This window comes from Schistocerca cancellata, chromosome 9 (genome assembly GCF_023864275.1).
Source record: "Schistocerca cancellata isolate TAMUIC-IGC-003103 chromosome 9, iqSchCanc2.1, whole genome shotgun sequence".
In the NCBI taxonomy this organism is placed as follows: Eukaryota; Metazoa; Arthropoda; class Insecta; order Orthoptera; family Acrididae; genus Schistocerca; species Schistocerca cancellata.
The window spans coordinates 173886515-173902400 of record NC_064634.1 but is presented as its reverse complement, the minus strand read 5'-3'; the positions used below and the strand labels follow the sequence as shown (position 1 = coordinate 173902400).

At 36.9% G+C, this 15886-nt stretch overlaps 1 protein-coding gene across 1 annotated transcript in view; it reads right to left on the bottom strand.

Annotated features, from left to right (window-relative positions):
• Positions 1–2436: 2436 nt before the first annotated feature.
• LOC126100643 (osteopetrosis-associated transmembrane protein 1) overlaps positions 2437–15886 on the bottom strand; it is a 94244-nt gene continuing 80794 nt past the window's right edge. Inside the window, exon 6 of the mRNA XM_049911272.1 lies at positions 2437–2706. Within this exon, the coding sequence (XP_049767229.1) occupies positions 2651–2706 (56 nt within the window). The 3' untranslated portion in view covers positions 2437–2650. The remainder of the gene's footprint in view (positions 2707–15886) is intronic.

Sequence of the window (15886 nt, the reverse complement as noted above, 5' to 3'; positions counted from 1 at the left end):
CACCTGGATCTGCTCTAGAAGCAAGAAGGTGCTTGGATTCAAAACCCACACAAGACAGCAATTCACCATCCAGCCGAAGGTATAAGTCTAGTAAGGGAACACTACGATAACTCTATGACCAAATGCAAAACTACCAGATTTCAAGAGAGTTAGTAACACATACCTTAAAGAATCAGAGAAGACTCCAATCTCCCAAATGTGATTAAAGAGGGAAAAGAGGATTCCTTTAGCTGAAGCATGGCGCTATTGTGTAAAGGACCTCTATGTGAACAATGTAAAATGACTTATTCTGAATCCATATTCCACATGGAGAAATTGCAGTTACTAAGTTTGTCGTCATCTGAATAAAGTAGCAAGTACTCCTCTCACCAACAGCTATGTGCTGGCAGATGAAGTGTTATTTAAGAGCATAGCAAGTATGAGTGAAGGTATGCTATAGTTGTCATCACTTATTATCATTTCTGATAATATTCTCCTTCCACTCTTTGGTTTGTCAATGAAGAAGCTAATCCTGATATTAACACGCCCCCCCCCCCCCCCTCCTCCTCTCTCTCATGACATATGCCCCAAACATTGCCAGCTATGTGCTGACAGATGTCTGGATCACAAGTGACAGAGACAGTCACTCCGATGAAATGTCCAAGCACCATTCCTATGATAAAGCACTTGATCCTGAAGATAGGTCAGATTCTCTGGTTGCCACGGTGTCACATACAGGCTTCTGCTGGGATCTCACTTTTTATTCATTGGCTCAAACTACTGGATGACGAACTAGGGAAGCCGCTTTTGGGTAGCAAAGTGTGCAAGATGTCCATAACAGAGCTATTCTATACACATTTTCATACAGAAAATTCATATTTTTATAGAGTAGGTATGGAAGAAGGAAATATAATCATAACTACAGATGAGGAAAATATCCACCTCACATCAATAAGGTACCAGAGCACTTGTGGAAGGGTTTTACAGCAATCAATCGCAACAAAACGTGGTCATTTCCAGATTATATTGCCTTGAAGACATTGGCTCTGAGGGAAAGATATCAGAAAGACAAGCCGGAAATATGTATGGCAGAATATTTAATGTTTCAAAAATCAAGCTATACTGCTATGGCTTTTGGTTGTAACATAAACTACATAATGGAAAGTAGTGAGACACACATTCCTAGAAGAGGCATGCAGTTTACAATGAGTTGAATGATAATATTATGAACACAACAGATTGCTACCCACTATATAGTAAAGATGGTGAGTCACAGATAGGGACAACAAACAGACTGCCAAAGAAAGGATGCTTTCGGCCAACTCTTAGTTTTTTGACACACTTTCAGTTGTGCCTATCCGCAACTTAGCATCTCCGCTTTATTGTGAGTAGAAATCTATCCTTTTCATAATAATATCATTATTCCATCCTGGATTTTCCATTGTTACAATGAGTTTACTTTGTTCACATGGAATAACTACAAAAATACCCAACATACATAACATGATTGGTAACAGGTAACAAAGAGAAGTGTAAAAATATTACTAAACTTGCAAACGTAAAGACATTAGTGCACTTACAAGTAGTCTAATTCACCACACAAGTTTCATGAATGGGATATGAAGAACAGGTAATGGGAGGGCTGTAAGAAGCATTTTAGGTACACTCATTCTACTGCACTTATGACACTGATTATTGTGTGACCCATTTGTCGTAGATGTACCCAAACACTGTCACTTACAGCAATAATTTAATGTTTATTCCTGTGCTATTTGATGCAAGGTTCCTCCCTGCCATCTAATTACTTCAAATACCAGCAGATTTGTACCATCATCAAGTGGCCCAAAATATACAACTCTAGCATAGAAACAATATAAAATTTAATATTCAGTTGTGTGTAAGTACATTACACATTGTCTTCCACTGGCTGGCTAACTTCAAAATTCAGTAATAATTGTGCAATTAAATAGTTTGCATTGTGATTCAGACCCCACATATACTCAAATTTTCTTTGACTATTCACATCTACTGGCAACTGGGGCTGAACTATGTTGCACAACGGTTAAGGCACTGAACTTGCATTAGATACTTCTGTCCTCGTACTTTACCAGCTGAGCTAATGCTCTGTCTTTAATGACCTCAATTTCATTGAAACTTTTTCCTTTTGTTGCTTCAAACACAGCAAATTAAAAAATCAGTGCTGTCACAACTTTTGATTTCTTTCTTAACTGTTCCCTGTACATTCCAGCCAGTCTTCTGCCACTTATCATTTGTCACTCAATGTTTTAGTTCTCATTCACTTGCACATTTTCTTGTCTCCCATAAAGACAGGAAATGAGTACAGGACATGAAACTTAACAAATAACAGTAGTTTGCACATTTAGTCATGTTTGCAGCAATTTTTTAATATGGCTACTTAACCTAAAAATAAATAAACATACATATATGAATCTAGTATTTTGCTATGAGACTCCTGTTCTATTATAATATGAAAAATATCACACCTAAATAAATACTGTAAAACTGAAACATATCACAATTTTTTTGGCCATGTAACCTTAGAAGATAACATACAAAGAATGAAATCACAGCTTCAAATATGAACATAACAGCTATTATAAAAGTAAGAACAATCTTTGGTACATTAACATTAGATAATGTCATTGTATCATCAGGTAGCAGCTGTACTTGTTGATGGCCTGCTTAGATGCTCTGCCAACCGCTTCTCTGTAAATTAAATGGCCATCACATAAAATTTGTGTGGTATAAAGTTACCTTAAAATTAATTACAAACACTATGCTGTATTGTATGTAATGACAATGTAAATTAAAAACTGTATGAAGGGTGTTTGATATGTCCTTGCAAAGTCTGAGAGATGGCAAAACCAGCACGTATCGAGGTCATGTTAGTTAGTAGCATCTTTGTAAAGAACACACACCAAGTTTCAGCCATATTGGTCTATTTCTTTGTGTTTGGCATTCATGTGAATCAAGGAAGTCAAGTGATTGCCAAAAATGGACGAAAAAGAATTCTTTATGGTGATTAAACATTACTTTATGAAAGGCAAAACGCCTCAGGAAACTAAAGAGAAGCTTGATAAACAGTACGGTGACTCTGCACCTTTGATTAGAACAGTTTATAAGAGGTTTCAAAATTTTCGGAGTGGTCATATGGGCACAAGTGATGCTGAACGTTCTGGATGCCCTATGGAGGTTATGATTCCAGAAATCATTGATAAAATCCATGATATGGTGATGGATAACAGAAGAGTTAAGGTGCTGTGGACATCTCGAATGAATGAGTACATAATATTTTGCATAAACATTTGGACATGAGAAAGCTATCCACAAGATGGGTTCTGCGATTGCTCACACATGACCAAAAACGGAATCGTGTGAAGTTTGCAGCTGTTCAGGAAGAACTCGCAGGACTTCAAGTGTTGTTTCATCACTGTGGATGAAACATGGATACATTACTATACTCCTGAGACCAAACAACAATTTAAACAATGGGTTACCAAGGGAGAATCTGCACCAAAAAAGGCGAAGATCATTCCTTCGGCCAGAAAGGTTTTGACAACTGTCTTTTGGGATTCGCAAGGGATAATCCTCATCGACTATCTGGGAAAGGGTAAAACTATTATAGTTGAATATTATTCATTGTTACTGGACTGTTTGAAAACTGAGCTGCAAGAAAAATGCTGGCAACTGGACCGCAAAAAAGTCCTTTTCCATCACAACAATGCATCAGCATACACCTCAGGAGTTGTGGTCGCAAAATTAATGGAAACAGGATTCCAACTTGTTTCACATTGCCCCTATTCTCCACACTTGGCTCCCTCGGACTACTATTTGTACCCCAATTTGAAGAAATGGTTGGTGGGACAAAGAGTTTATTCAAATGAGGAGGTGATTGCAGCAACTAATAGCTATTTTGCAGACTTGGACAATTCCTATTATTTGTAAGGGATCAAAAAATTAGAACAGCGTTGGACAAAGTGTGTAAGTCTAAAAGGGAGACTATGTCGAAAAATAAAGGTTTACCCCAAACACGTAAGTAGTTTTTATTTTTGCACGGACTTTTCAAACGCCTCTCGTAAGTGAGATATTATCAACAATTATACTGATTCTAAGAACATAATCTTACAAAGAGATAGCAGGGAAATGTGAAACTACCAAAAGGATGGAGTCAACAAAATTAAGGTTTAGGGCAAGAGAAGAACAGGTAAAATACTTAGTTTATTACAGACACAAATCTAGAAAGAGAGACCAGGCAATTCAAGAGAAGCAAAATGGGCAACTGCCAGCAATGATATGATATAAAGAATGGAGTTCTCAGTTGAAACTGAGCCTCAATGGTACAGTGATTATGAGATGCCTTACCATCTAGATATTTCATATAAATGCTCACACTGAGGGAACACTGAAAACAGCACTGTGACAGTACCTTTCAACAGACTGGAATAATATCACACTATGTTTTTGTATGTGTGTGTCAATGCCATTCTATTTTTCTCTCTGCCTTTCCTCTACACATGTCATTTTAAAAATACAACAGCTTCCATTTTTTAGTCTTGATCTGTTCTCTTGCTTTTTTGTCATTCTTTTATTCATCCTACCAATTTTACCCCATAACATTGCTATCATTGTTAATTTATTGAATACGAAAAAGAACTCTCATTTAACATCATAAATGAACTCACCAACACTGGGGTGTTAAATGTTAATGGCCCTCCTTTACTTTTCATTATCCCTTTCTTTGTTTTCCTCGACTTATCACAAACCTAACTTCAGTGCCAGTTCAGAACTACTACAAGTTTGGCCACATGGTAGGTATGATAGGCAATAATGTCTCTATCAACAAAACTTTCAAGTCCACCAACACTAGGTACACCTGAACCTCCACGTACAACAGCAACAGTCAGCCAACCATTACCATGTGAAAATGTATCATTCATGTCTATACTAAAATTAAGTCTACAACCACAGAAGACACACGGTCCGTCGACAAGTGCGGTAGCAGTGGCCGAACTTGCAAATAAAGACTTCGGTAAATCTGCATATATGTCCCCATCTCCATTGTCTTTGTATACTCGTAGTAAGAGAAAGATATCTGTAAATGAGTCTGTTTTCATTTGGGTTAAAGGTAAAGGAGTATGCGAATATGTAAAATTCGTTGGTGATTGTACTTTGTACTTTCATAAATAAATCGATATGTATTTAAAATGATCTGTTGTTTTTAATTCCAAAGAGTACATCGAGAACCAGGGGCTCAAGGAGGCAACAGTTTGTGTTTATAAGTTGTTATCAGTTGACCCCGCTGACCTCGCTTCGCGGCTGGCTTACGCATTTAACATCATAAATGAACTCACCAACACTGGGGTGTTAAATGTTAATGGCCCTCCTTTACTTTTCATTATCTCTTTCTTTGTTTTCCTCGACTTATCACAAACCTAACTTCAGTGCCAGTTCAGAACTACTATTACTTTTGGTAGTAATGGTGTACTAAATGTTCTTTTTGCTGTTTTCCATTTATATATTCTTCTGTTGTTAATCTCATTCTTATTTGTTTTCTTGGCCCAACTCATCTCACTTCATACACCTTCACCAGCATACTAGCATTCTCTACTGTCTGCCAAGGTTTTATATCAAGTTGAAATTAGGTTTGCATGATATTTATAACCACTCCTGTCAGTTCCTAGTTCTGTAGAAGTGAAAGACTGTTCTACTGCTCTCAGTTTCCTGTTAATTTTTATTTGTCTCAGTTTTGTAATAGTTTCCACACTGAAAAGTACAGTACACATCTTTTCAGTCTAACAAACTTCATACAGTATTATATCTCAATGCCAAAGGCACAAAAGATTGAGGGTTTTAAAGTATTATGGACTACAACAAAACAATTACTGCACTGCTGCCATTAGTAAGTATTCCATCTGGTGTTTCAAATTACAGTTTTGAATTTTCGTACTAGGTGGACCACAGTGGGAAAGGCAATGTTTGTCATACATATCACTTCTAAATACTTTCAAAGATTTTCAGGCCTACTTTCAAACTTCCTCTATTAATTTCTTCTATTCATTATTGAAATTTATTATGAATAGAGCTAAATAATAGTACATACAATAAGATCAGTAAAATGCAGTCACATGAAGTATGTTCCATTAACAATTATTGTTGCTTCTTTTCCCAGTTTAAGGTAAATTCCTTTAGAACTGCAGATAATAGCTTCCATGCCATGTAATATCCTTGCTTGACTCTTCTTTCAAATCTGAATTTCTTACAGTTATGGTGAAGTTTAACAGAATCTACAACATTTACAAATATATACTCCTCAGTATGTATATTAAGAGGAAAAAATCAGTGGCTCCTTTCTCGTCGGCTATTACAACAGATTTTGTTGAAACTTTGTCAAAAGCTTTTCTCAAAATCTTTGAATGTCAGACAAAGTGGTAATTCACACTCATTGCTCAGAACTATAATTTCATTTTCACATCTTGCAAATGGTTCATGTGCTATGTCCATTTCTAAAACCAGATTGTTCCTTTGGCTAATAAATATCTAATGCTTTTTCTATTGAATCAAAAGGAAAATTCATTGGAGAAAAGTGTAAATTTAGAAGGACACTGTTGACTGGCTGAAGATGGAATGCTTGGAACATTTTCTCTCTACTGTCAGTTACGGTTTCATCTTTAATAATAAAATGTGACTTCTACCTAATGTAAGCTTCTGTCTTATTTTCACGAACTCATTTTTCTGTCAATTGTTTCCCTTGGTAAATTCCCACTGTAAATTCTCAAATGCATTTTAGGGCATTTCCAGATAGTTTTGTTCAATTCAACATATTCTAACATGTTCCTATTACCATTTGTTTGAAACTAATGCCTTCTCTTAAATAGCTGCCTTGTTCTATTTGAGGTTTCCTTAATTTGAATACCATAATCTCAAAGTTTCTTTCCTTCCTTTGAAATTCCAAAGGTTTTACGCACCCCATCTGGCATCATCATTCCAGCAACATTTGCTTACAGAAATATCTTTGTAAAATAATTGCTCCATTTCATCTGCTTATGTATATCCATCATTACATACAATGTTCAACTTACAGCTTGATTTAATTTGGTACCTCTCACTATTAAATAAATTCTCAAAACAGCTGTATTTCTATTTGAGATTTTCTTAATTGAAAGAGCATAATATTTTTTAATCAGACAACTCTGTTTCTTCCCAGGTTTGTATCCTTTTTTACTCAGGATCATATTAGTACATTATCAGTTCAATATTTAAGGTATGTGGGCTCATCACACCCTGTACAATTTCTTTATTATTTCATTAAATACAGCAAAGTTTATTTTTAATCCATTTCCGCTGCTGCTATTCTCGGCAAGTTCAATGAACATATAACCTCTGCCATATTGGATAACACACTCAAAGTGTTCCACTGAAGAAGAGATCTTTAATCTTATTTTCACAGTCAAATGCCCATTGTCGTATTGAAGTCGGATTTGCTATTATTTATGTTTCTGTCTCTTTTTAGAAGCCTTCTATCTTCTACCTCATCACCAGATTCTGAGACAATGATGCACAGATTTAAACGATTTCCATGTAATGTTTTTTCTTTTTATATTTTTAATAGAAGTCTTGCTATTTTCATTGAGATTTCTCCAACATCTCACACCACAACTATATCCCAGTTGATCTTTTTAATTCCCTTCCCACCACTAACCTGTCTTTGGATTCAAAAGTTCTTTAATTTACTGCCCCTAAGCACAAATTATTGGAAACAGATGGCTATTTAGCCAAACTTCAAGAAGATAGAAGCAACTGAGCATAGCCCATGACCTTACCCAAATTTCCTCAGTCCACTGCTCCCAATATTCTTCCCCAGTGGCCAGAATATCAACATTCCAGTATTTACATGTTGCAGCAGGGCTACCAACCACCTTACCAATAGCCTGACAAGGGTTAAATAGTTTAGTAAGTCATAGGAACAGCAATAAATCTCAGTGGATAATTGCTCATAGCAGATTCAGCACAGGTCTGAGTCCTGAATAACAGTGCCTGGAATCAACAAGACTAGTTTGCATTCTGACTCTCAAGTGAATAGAATTATTTAGCAGTCAGTCTTTGTGTGATTCATATAGCATCCAAGTCTCTGACTCAAGACACCAACTCACCATCTGTCTGCAGTGCAGGTTGTTAAGCACCCAACCCATATTTATTCCTGAAAAAAGGCACACATCAAGAGGGTTAACTTAAAGGTACTAACAGCTGTGCTGTACAGAAGTCTGCATTGACAGTAGGATCTGCCTCCACAGAACAACACCAACAATGCTATAATTTTTAAACTTTTTAAACTTTCCCAAACAGAAAAAATAAAAGTTTTTGCCCTGCTCCATTACTTATCATCACACACCACACATCTGCAAATACATAATCATTTGCTCTCTATTTCACTTGCCACTACTGTAAGCCCCCCCCCCCCCCCCCCCCCCCCACACACCATTAACTACTCTGCACAGTTCACATAATTTATATAACACACTCAGTATGCAAGATATAGGAGAAAGAAGAAATACTCTCGCACATTCTTATGCCAAAGAAGGCAGATGCCAACAGGTGAAGATATTTTATAGATTTAGAAAAAGCTTTTGATAATGCTAACTGGAATATACACTTCAAAATTCTGAACGCAGTGGGCATGGAGGAAAAGGACATTTATAGCTTGTACAGGAACCAGATTTTAGTTATAGAAAGTTGAAGGACAAAAATGATTAGATTTGATTCAGTTTTTGTTCCATAGACCCAAAAAATGAGATGATTGTTATGGGTGTGGAATATGTCACAAAGTATAACATAAAATATGTAAAACATTTGAATATAATACTTACTATCCTGATCATTTGTCAGGAGATTGTCAGAATGGGTGAATACATTACAGTAAACTGTAACTGCTAATATTTACAGAATTAATACACTGTCAGAATGAATAAATTAAATAAATTTATCAGACACAAAATTCCTAATCTTGACTGTTGTGACCAAATGGTGTCAAAACTTAAATCTAACAGACATTTTATTTAAGCTGGTCTAACAGTCCGTGTTAAGACATTTCTCTATAGAGTAGATGAACTTGCCTTTAAAGTCTTTCAAACTCTGTTTAAACTTTGCTTCATCTGAATCCATGTTTTTTAATGGTTGCTGGCAATTTATCGAAAATGTGTGTTCCTGAATATTTGACCCCTTTTTGTAGCAATGTAAGTGATTTTAGGTCTTTATGTAGATTGTTCTTATTCCTAGCATTGATACTATGTATTGAGCTGTTGGATTGAAATATATTACTTGCAACAAATTTCAATAAGAAATAAATGTACTGAGAAGCAGTGGTTAGAATACAAAGTTCTTTGAACAAGTTTCTACATGATGTTCTTGAATTAACACCACAAATGATTCTTATTACACGCTTTTGCATGCTAGAAACTTTTGCTCGGTTTGATGAGTTGCCCCAGAATATCATCATGTATAACATAATAGAATGACAGTAAGCACAGTAAGCAAATTTTTTTATATTTATATCTCCTACATCTGACATCATTCTCATTGCAAATACAGACTTGTTCAGGCGCTTCAGAAATTCTGTGGTATGCCCCTCCCAACTCAATTTATTATCGAGTTGTAATCCAAGAAATTTAACACTGTCAACCTTTCCAATCTGCATGCTGGAAGGAGATCTCTTACAGGTTCTGAACTGCATGTAGTTAGTATTTTCAAAGTTTAATGACAGTGAATTAGCTTTAAACCATTAATTAATGTCAGTGAAAATTTGATTAGCAGCTATTTCTAAATCTGTACTTGATTTGCAACTTATTGCAATATTTGTATCATCTGCAAACAAAACGAACTTAGCATCTGGCAATGTAACACACGAAAGGTCGTTAGTGTACACAAGAAAAACCAACGGACCAAGACGGAACCGTGAGTAGTACCACACGAAATTAATTCACAATCAGATGAAGACTGACTGCTTACTGCATGGGTACTTCACAACAACACCCTTTGTTTCCTGTTGGATAAGACTCAAACCATTTTGCAACATTCCCAGTGACACCACACCATTCTAATTAACTTAAGAGAATGCTGTGGTCCACACAGTCAAAGGCTTTTGACAGGTCACAGAAAATGCCAGTAGCATCTAATTTACTATACAAGGAAGAGATGTGACTTACCAAACGAAAGTGCTGGCATGTTGATAGACACACAAACGAACACAAACATACACACAAAATTCAAACTTTCGCAACCAACGGTTGCTTCATCAGGAAAGAGGGCATGTTTCCCTCTATTATATTCATATCTTTACTATATAATGAATTAAATATATTCTCACTGTAAGTGTAAATAACTTTCTCTATATCAGAACCCCTAAGAACCCCAAACTGTGACTTGGACAATATATTATTTGCAGTCAGAAGCTTAAGGAGACATTTGAACACAACCTGTTCAAATATTTTTGAAAAAGCTGGCTAAAATGAAATTGGTCAATAGTTTGATGGTATCTATCTATCACCCATCTTGTAAAGAGGCTTAACTTCAGCATATTTTAGCCAGTCTGGAAATATTCCGCTGATAAGAGATTGATTACACTTAAGAAAGAACTCAACTCGCATGAGCACTCTTTGGTTAACTTCGTTGGTATGTTATCATATCCACCAGAATATTTACATTTTAAGGATTTTATGATGAATGCTACTTCTTTGGGAGATGTGAGTGTCATTTCCATTTTACTGAAGTTAATTTTAAAGACTGGTCTCAGATACTCCATTGCACTGTTCACCGAATCTGATACCCACAAGCTGACAGTAACAGAAATAAAGTACTTCTTTAAGAGTTTTGCAACACAACATGCACTTGTTACCAATCTCTTATTTATTTTTAGAGTTATCTATTCCCATTCCTTTTTGGCCTCACCTGTCTCTCTTCACTATATACCATACAGTTTTCATTTTGTTGCCTGATGTAATGATCTCTTTCTCATAACAAATTTCTTTTATTTCTGGATTACTTGCTTCAGTATTTTGCAGTATTCTTTATAATACATTACAATTCTAACATCAGAGCTGTTCCTAGACAGTAGATGCAGTCTCCTTCTTGTCCCACATATCTTCATTCCTTGTGTAATCTTTTGTTTATTTTTTGACTTCTGTGTGACTTAAGTTACCTTTCGAGGACAGAAATTTTCAAAAGTGGAGGTAACTTTATTAACGAATGCTTTTTACTTTCCCTTTGAATCAGAAGTATTGTAAATATCTATCCAGTTCATTTCTTTGAGCAATTTCCTGAATTTCTCAATTTTTGACTGATTTATTACCCTCCTGTATTCAGATTTAACACATTTTTTTTATCCTGACAAGTTTCACCATTTAACACGAGATGCTGCATGTCATGATCAGATTGCCCATTTACCATTGGTTTTGTGATATGACTTTCGTACCTAGTTTTGTCTAAAAAGATATCGTCAAATGCAGTCTCAGAGCATTTACATATCCTAGCTGCAAAGTTCACAATAGGAACTAAACTAAATGACAGTGTTACTGACTGCAACAATTGTTCACAGGCAAAGCTTTTCAATAAACCCACATTAAAATCACCAGCAACCACTTTTTTTATGTGAGATGGGACAACAGAGCTTCCAGATTTTTTATGAAGAGGTTAAAATTTCCTGAATGTGATCTGTGTATACTTACTATTATAACGGACTTATTATGAAACAGTAATTCTGTTGCAGAAGCTTCTAAGTGCGGCTCTGAGCAAAATTTATTACTATCAATATTCTTGAAATCAAAACCGTTTCTGGCAGCTCCTCCTTTCTTCATATTTTCTCTACAGACGTAAGAAGCTAACTTGAATCCTGTAACATTTAACATATCTATACCAGTGGTCAGTGATGTTCAGAGAGGCTGATTATATCAACTGGTTTGCTCAACTAATCCTTCAACACAAATAACCAACTCATTAAGCTTAGCCCTTAGTCTTCGGGTATTCTGATGCAATAAGGATAAATGATTCTGTGCACTGGCTGAATTACAACTGGATGAACCTAACTTTCCAGTCAAGTTTTGAGTATCAAGTTTAAATGAGAGGCTGTCTGCATGAATTGTGTACATTAAAATTTGCTTTCTGGCTCCTGTTTTATTAATGTGAATGTCATTTTCAGCCTGACCCTGAACATCTTTCATTTCTGCCCTACCTACCCTAAAAAAACTGCTGTTCTATCACTTGTATCCACTGGCACTTCATACTTGTGATAGTGTCCCCCTTAAATTACTTGCTATTAGCCCGAACCATTTTCCCTTCCCTCTCCTGTTGAGCTGAAGGCCATGCGTAGTATAGTTCCACCTGCTGATAGAGTCAACAGGAACCGCACCGATATGAGACCTCATATCTGATCCAAGCAGCCATTCCACCTCTAAATTAAATCTCCTAACAGAAGAGTTTAAATGAGGCTGGTCTTGGTGCCTCAGAACAGAAACAAGCCCAACAACAGTATGTCTCACTGCTGGAGCTGAAGCAGCAGTTGAGAAGGTAGTGAGACAGGGTTGTAGCTTATGCCCATTATTAATAAGTATGTGCAACAATCAGGCAGTACAGGAAACCAAGGGGAAATTTGGGGATGGAACTTAAGGAGAAAAAAGGAAAACGTTGAGGTTAGGCAATGACAATATAATTCTGCCAGAGAGAGTGAAGGAATTTGAAGAACGGATGAATGGAATGGACAGTGATTTGAAAGGAATGTGCAAGACGAACATCAACCCAAGTAAAAAATAGGGTAATGGACTGTTGCAAAGCTAAGTCAGACAAGTTAGGTGACAATATATCAGGAAATGAACACTCACCACTGGATATGCAACAAGGTAATAAAGTTCTCTAATTTACTGCCCTACAGGAAAGTTCTCACACTAAAATTATTCTTAGGACCTACAGCTGGCTGAAACCCAAAGTGGGAAGCTCCGAGATATTTAGTGAGTCGTGGAATGTATATTGGTTAGACGGATTAGAGACTACAGGAGGGAGAGTGTTCACTGCAGCTGACAAAAATACTGTCTCTAGTGAGGTCGAAGTTTAGTATGACACTGAAGTTATCTGGTCACGTATAACAGATGTAGGAAAAACCAAGTTAATTGTTGAATGTTTTTACCAGCCACCCGTTTCCACTGTGTCAGTTCTAGAGTTGTTCAAAGGAAGTCTAGGGTCAGCAGCACTTGAATACCCAGATCATGCAGTAGTAGTTGGAGGCGACTTTAACCTACCGAGTATAAACTCTGACGTCCATAGATACATTGCAGAGGGTGGGGGTACAGACAGAGTCATGCGAAATACTTTTGAACAAGTTTTCTAAAAACTATCTTGAGCAGGTAGCTTGGCAGCCCACATGCAATAGAAAGCATTTGTAGCTACAAACAGAACAGACCTTATCGACAATGTCAGTATGGAAACAGGGATTAGTGATCATGAAGTTAATAAATCAGTCAAGAAGGCTAGGAGAGTATTTCTGCTAGATACAGCAGATACGTGGTTATTAGTACATCATTTAGTCAATGAACTGGCATCATTTATCTCCAGTAAGATGCATGTAGAGAAATTACGGGCAAAGTTTAAACAAATTGTAAATTGCTAGCTGGAGAGTTATGTGCCTAGTAAGTGGATAAAGGATGGAAAAGACCCACCATGGTTTAATAACAAAATTCAGAGGATGCTGAGGAAGCAGAGCTTGTTGCACTCTTGATTCAAAATGGAATGCACAAATGACGTCAAGTGAAGGTTAGTAGAAATTCAGGCATCTTTGAAAAGATCTACGTGCGAAGCATACACCAACTACCATCAAATCTTAGCAAAAGATCTCGCAGAGAACCCGAGGAAATTTTGCTCTTGTATAAAATTGCTAAGTGGGTTTAAGGCTTCCACTTAGTCCCTTCTTGACCCGTCTGGTAGGACAACTGAAGACAGCAAAACGAAAGCCAAACTTTTAAATTTCACATTCAAGAAATTATTCACAAAAGAGAATCATACAAACATACCTTCATTCGACCATCAGACTGACTCCCATATTGACGACATAGTAATAAGCATCCCTGGCGTAGAGAAACAACTGAAAGATCTGAAAGTAAATATTTCATCAGGTCCATTTTGATTTTACAAAGAATACTCTACACCACTGGCCCCTTACCTAGCTTGCATTTATCAAGAATCTCTCGCCCAGTGCAAAGTCCCAAGTGACTGAAAAAAAAGCACAGGTGACTCCAGTATATAAGAAGGGTAAAAGAATGGATCTGCAACATGAAGACCAATATCCTTAATTTCTGTTTGCTAAGAATCCTTGAACATATTCTCAGTTCGAAAATAATAAATTTTCTTGAGACTGAGATGCCTATGTCCATGAATCAGCATGGTTTTAGAAAGCATCGCTTGTGCGAAACTCAGCTGCTGTGAATATACTGCGAACTATAGATGAAGGACAACAGGCAGATTCCATATTTCTAAATTTCCAGAAAGCATTTGACACAGTGCCCCATCGCAGACTTTTAACGAAGGAGTTAGCATATGTAATAAGTTCACAGATATGTGAGTAGCTCTAAGACTTCTTAAATAATAGAACCCACTATGTTGTCCTCCATGCTGAGTGTTCATCAGGGGCAAGGGTATCATCAGGAGTGTTCTAGGGAAATGTGATAGGACCACTGTTGTTCTCTATACACATAAATGATTTGGTGGAGAGCAATCTGCGATTGTTTGCTGATAATGCCATGGTGTACACAGAAGGTGTCTAAGTTGAGTGACTGTAGGAAGATACAAGACTACTTAGACAAAATTTCCAGTTGGTGTGATGAATGGCAGCTAGCCCTAAATGTGGAAAAGGCTGCGGAGTGATATGAGAGGAACAAGCTTGTGAGAACTGCAGTAGGAAAGGCAAATGATCGACTTCAATGTATTGGGAGAACTTTAGGAAAGAGTGGTTCACCTGTAAAGGAGATCGCACGTAAGACGCTGTTGCAATCTATTCTTGAATACTGCTCGAATGTTTGGGATCCATACCAGTTTGGATTGAAGGAAGATATCGAAGCAATTCAGAGGCGGGCTGCTATATTTGTTACCATAGGTTCAAACAACATGTCAGTGTTACAGAGATGCTTCAGGAACTCCAATGGGAATCCCTGGAAATCCTTGTCGAGAAACACTATTGAGAAAATTTAGAGAACCGGCATTTGAAGCTGACTACTGAACGATTCTACTGCCACCAACATACATTGCACATAAGGACCACGAAGATAAGATACAAGAAATTATCGATCATACAGAGGCATATAGACAGTAGTTTTTCCCTAGCTCTATTTGTGAGTGGAATAGAAATGGGAATGACTAGTAGTGGTACCCTCCACCATGCACCGTATGGTGGCTTGCGGATTATCTATGTAGATGTAGATGAGTAACTGAAAGTACTAGATGTGTTTTGCTATTTGGGCAGTAAAATGACTAATTATGGCCTAAAAGAGAGGATATAACATGCAAAGTGGCTGAAGCCTCAAAAAAATTTCTCATAAAGGGGAATTTGTTAACATCCAATGTAAATGTAAGTGTTAGGAAGTCTTTTTTTTTTTTTTTTTTTTTTTTTTTTAAAGGTATTTATCTTGAATACAGCTGCAGTATCCCCATGGTACCACCTGTGAGACAGCCATCAACTATACTGTAGGTTGCCAAAGGTTCGGTCCACTCTGGATACTGAATGAAAACTATACGACACCAACACAAACATACCGCGATGTTTTCAATCAAGCCTCCACCAACTGCCATAGTACTATGGGGAGCCAGCCTCACCACCAGAAGTGTAAGCTTCGACATAAACCGTATTTCCATCACA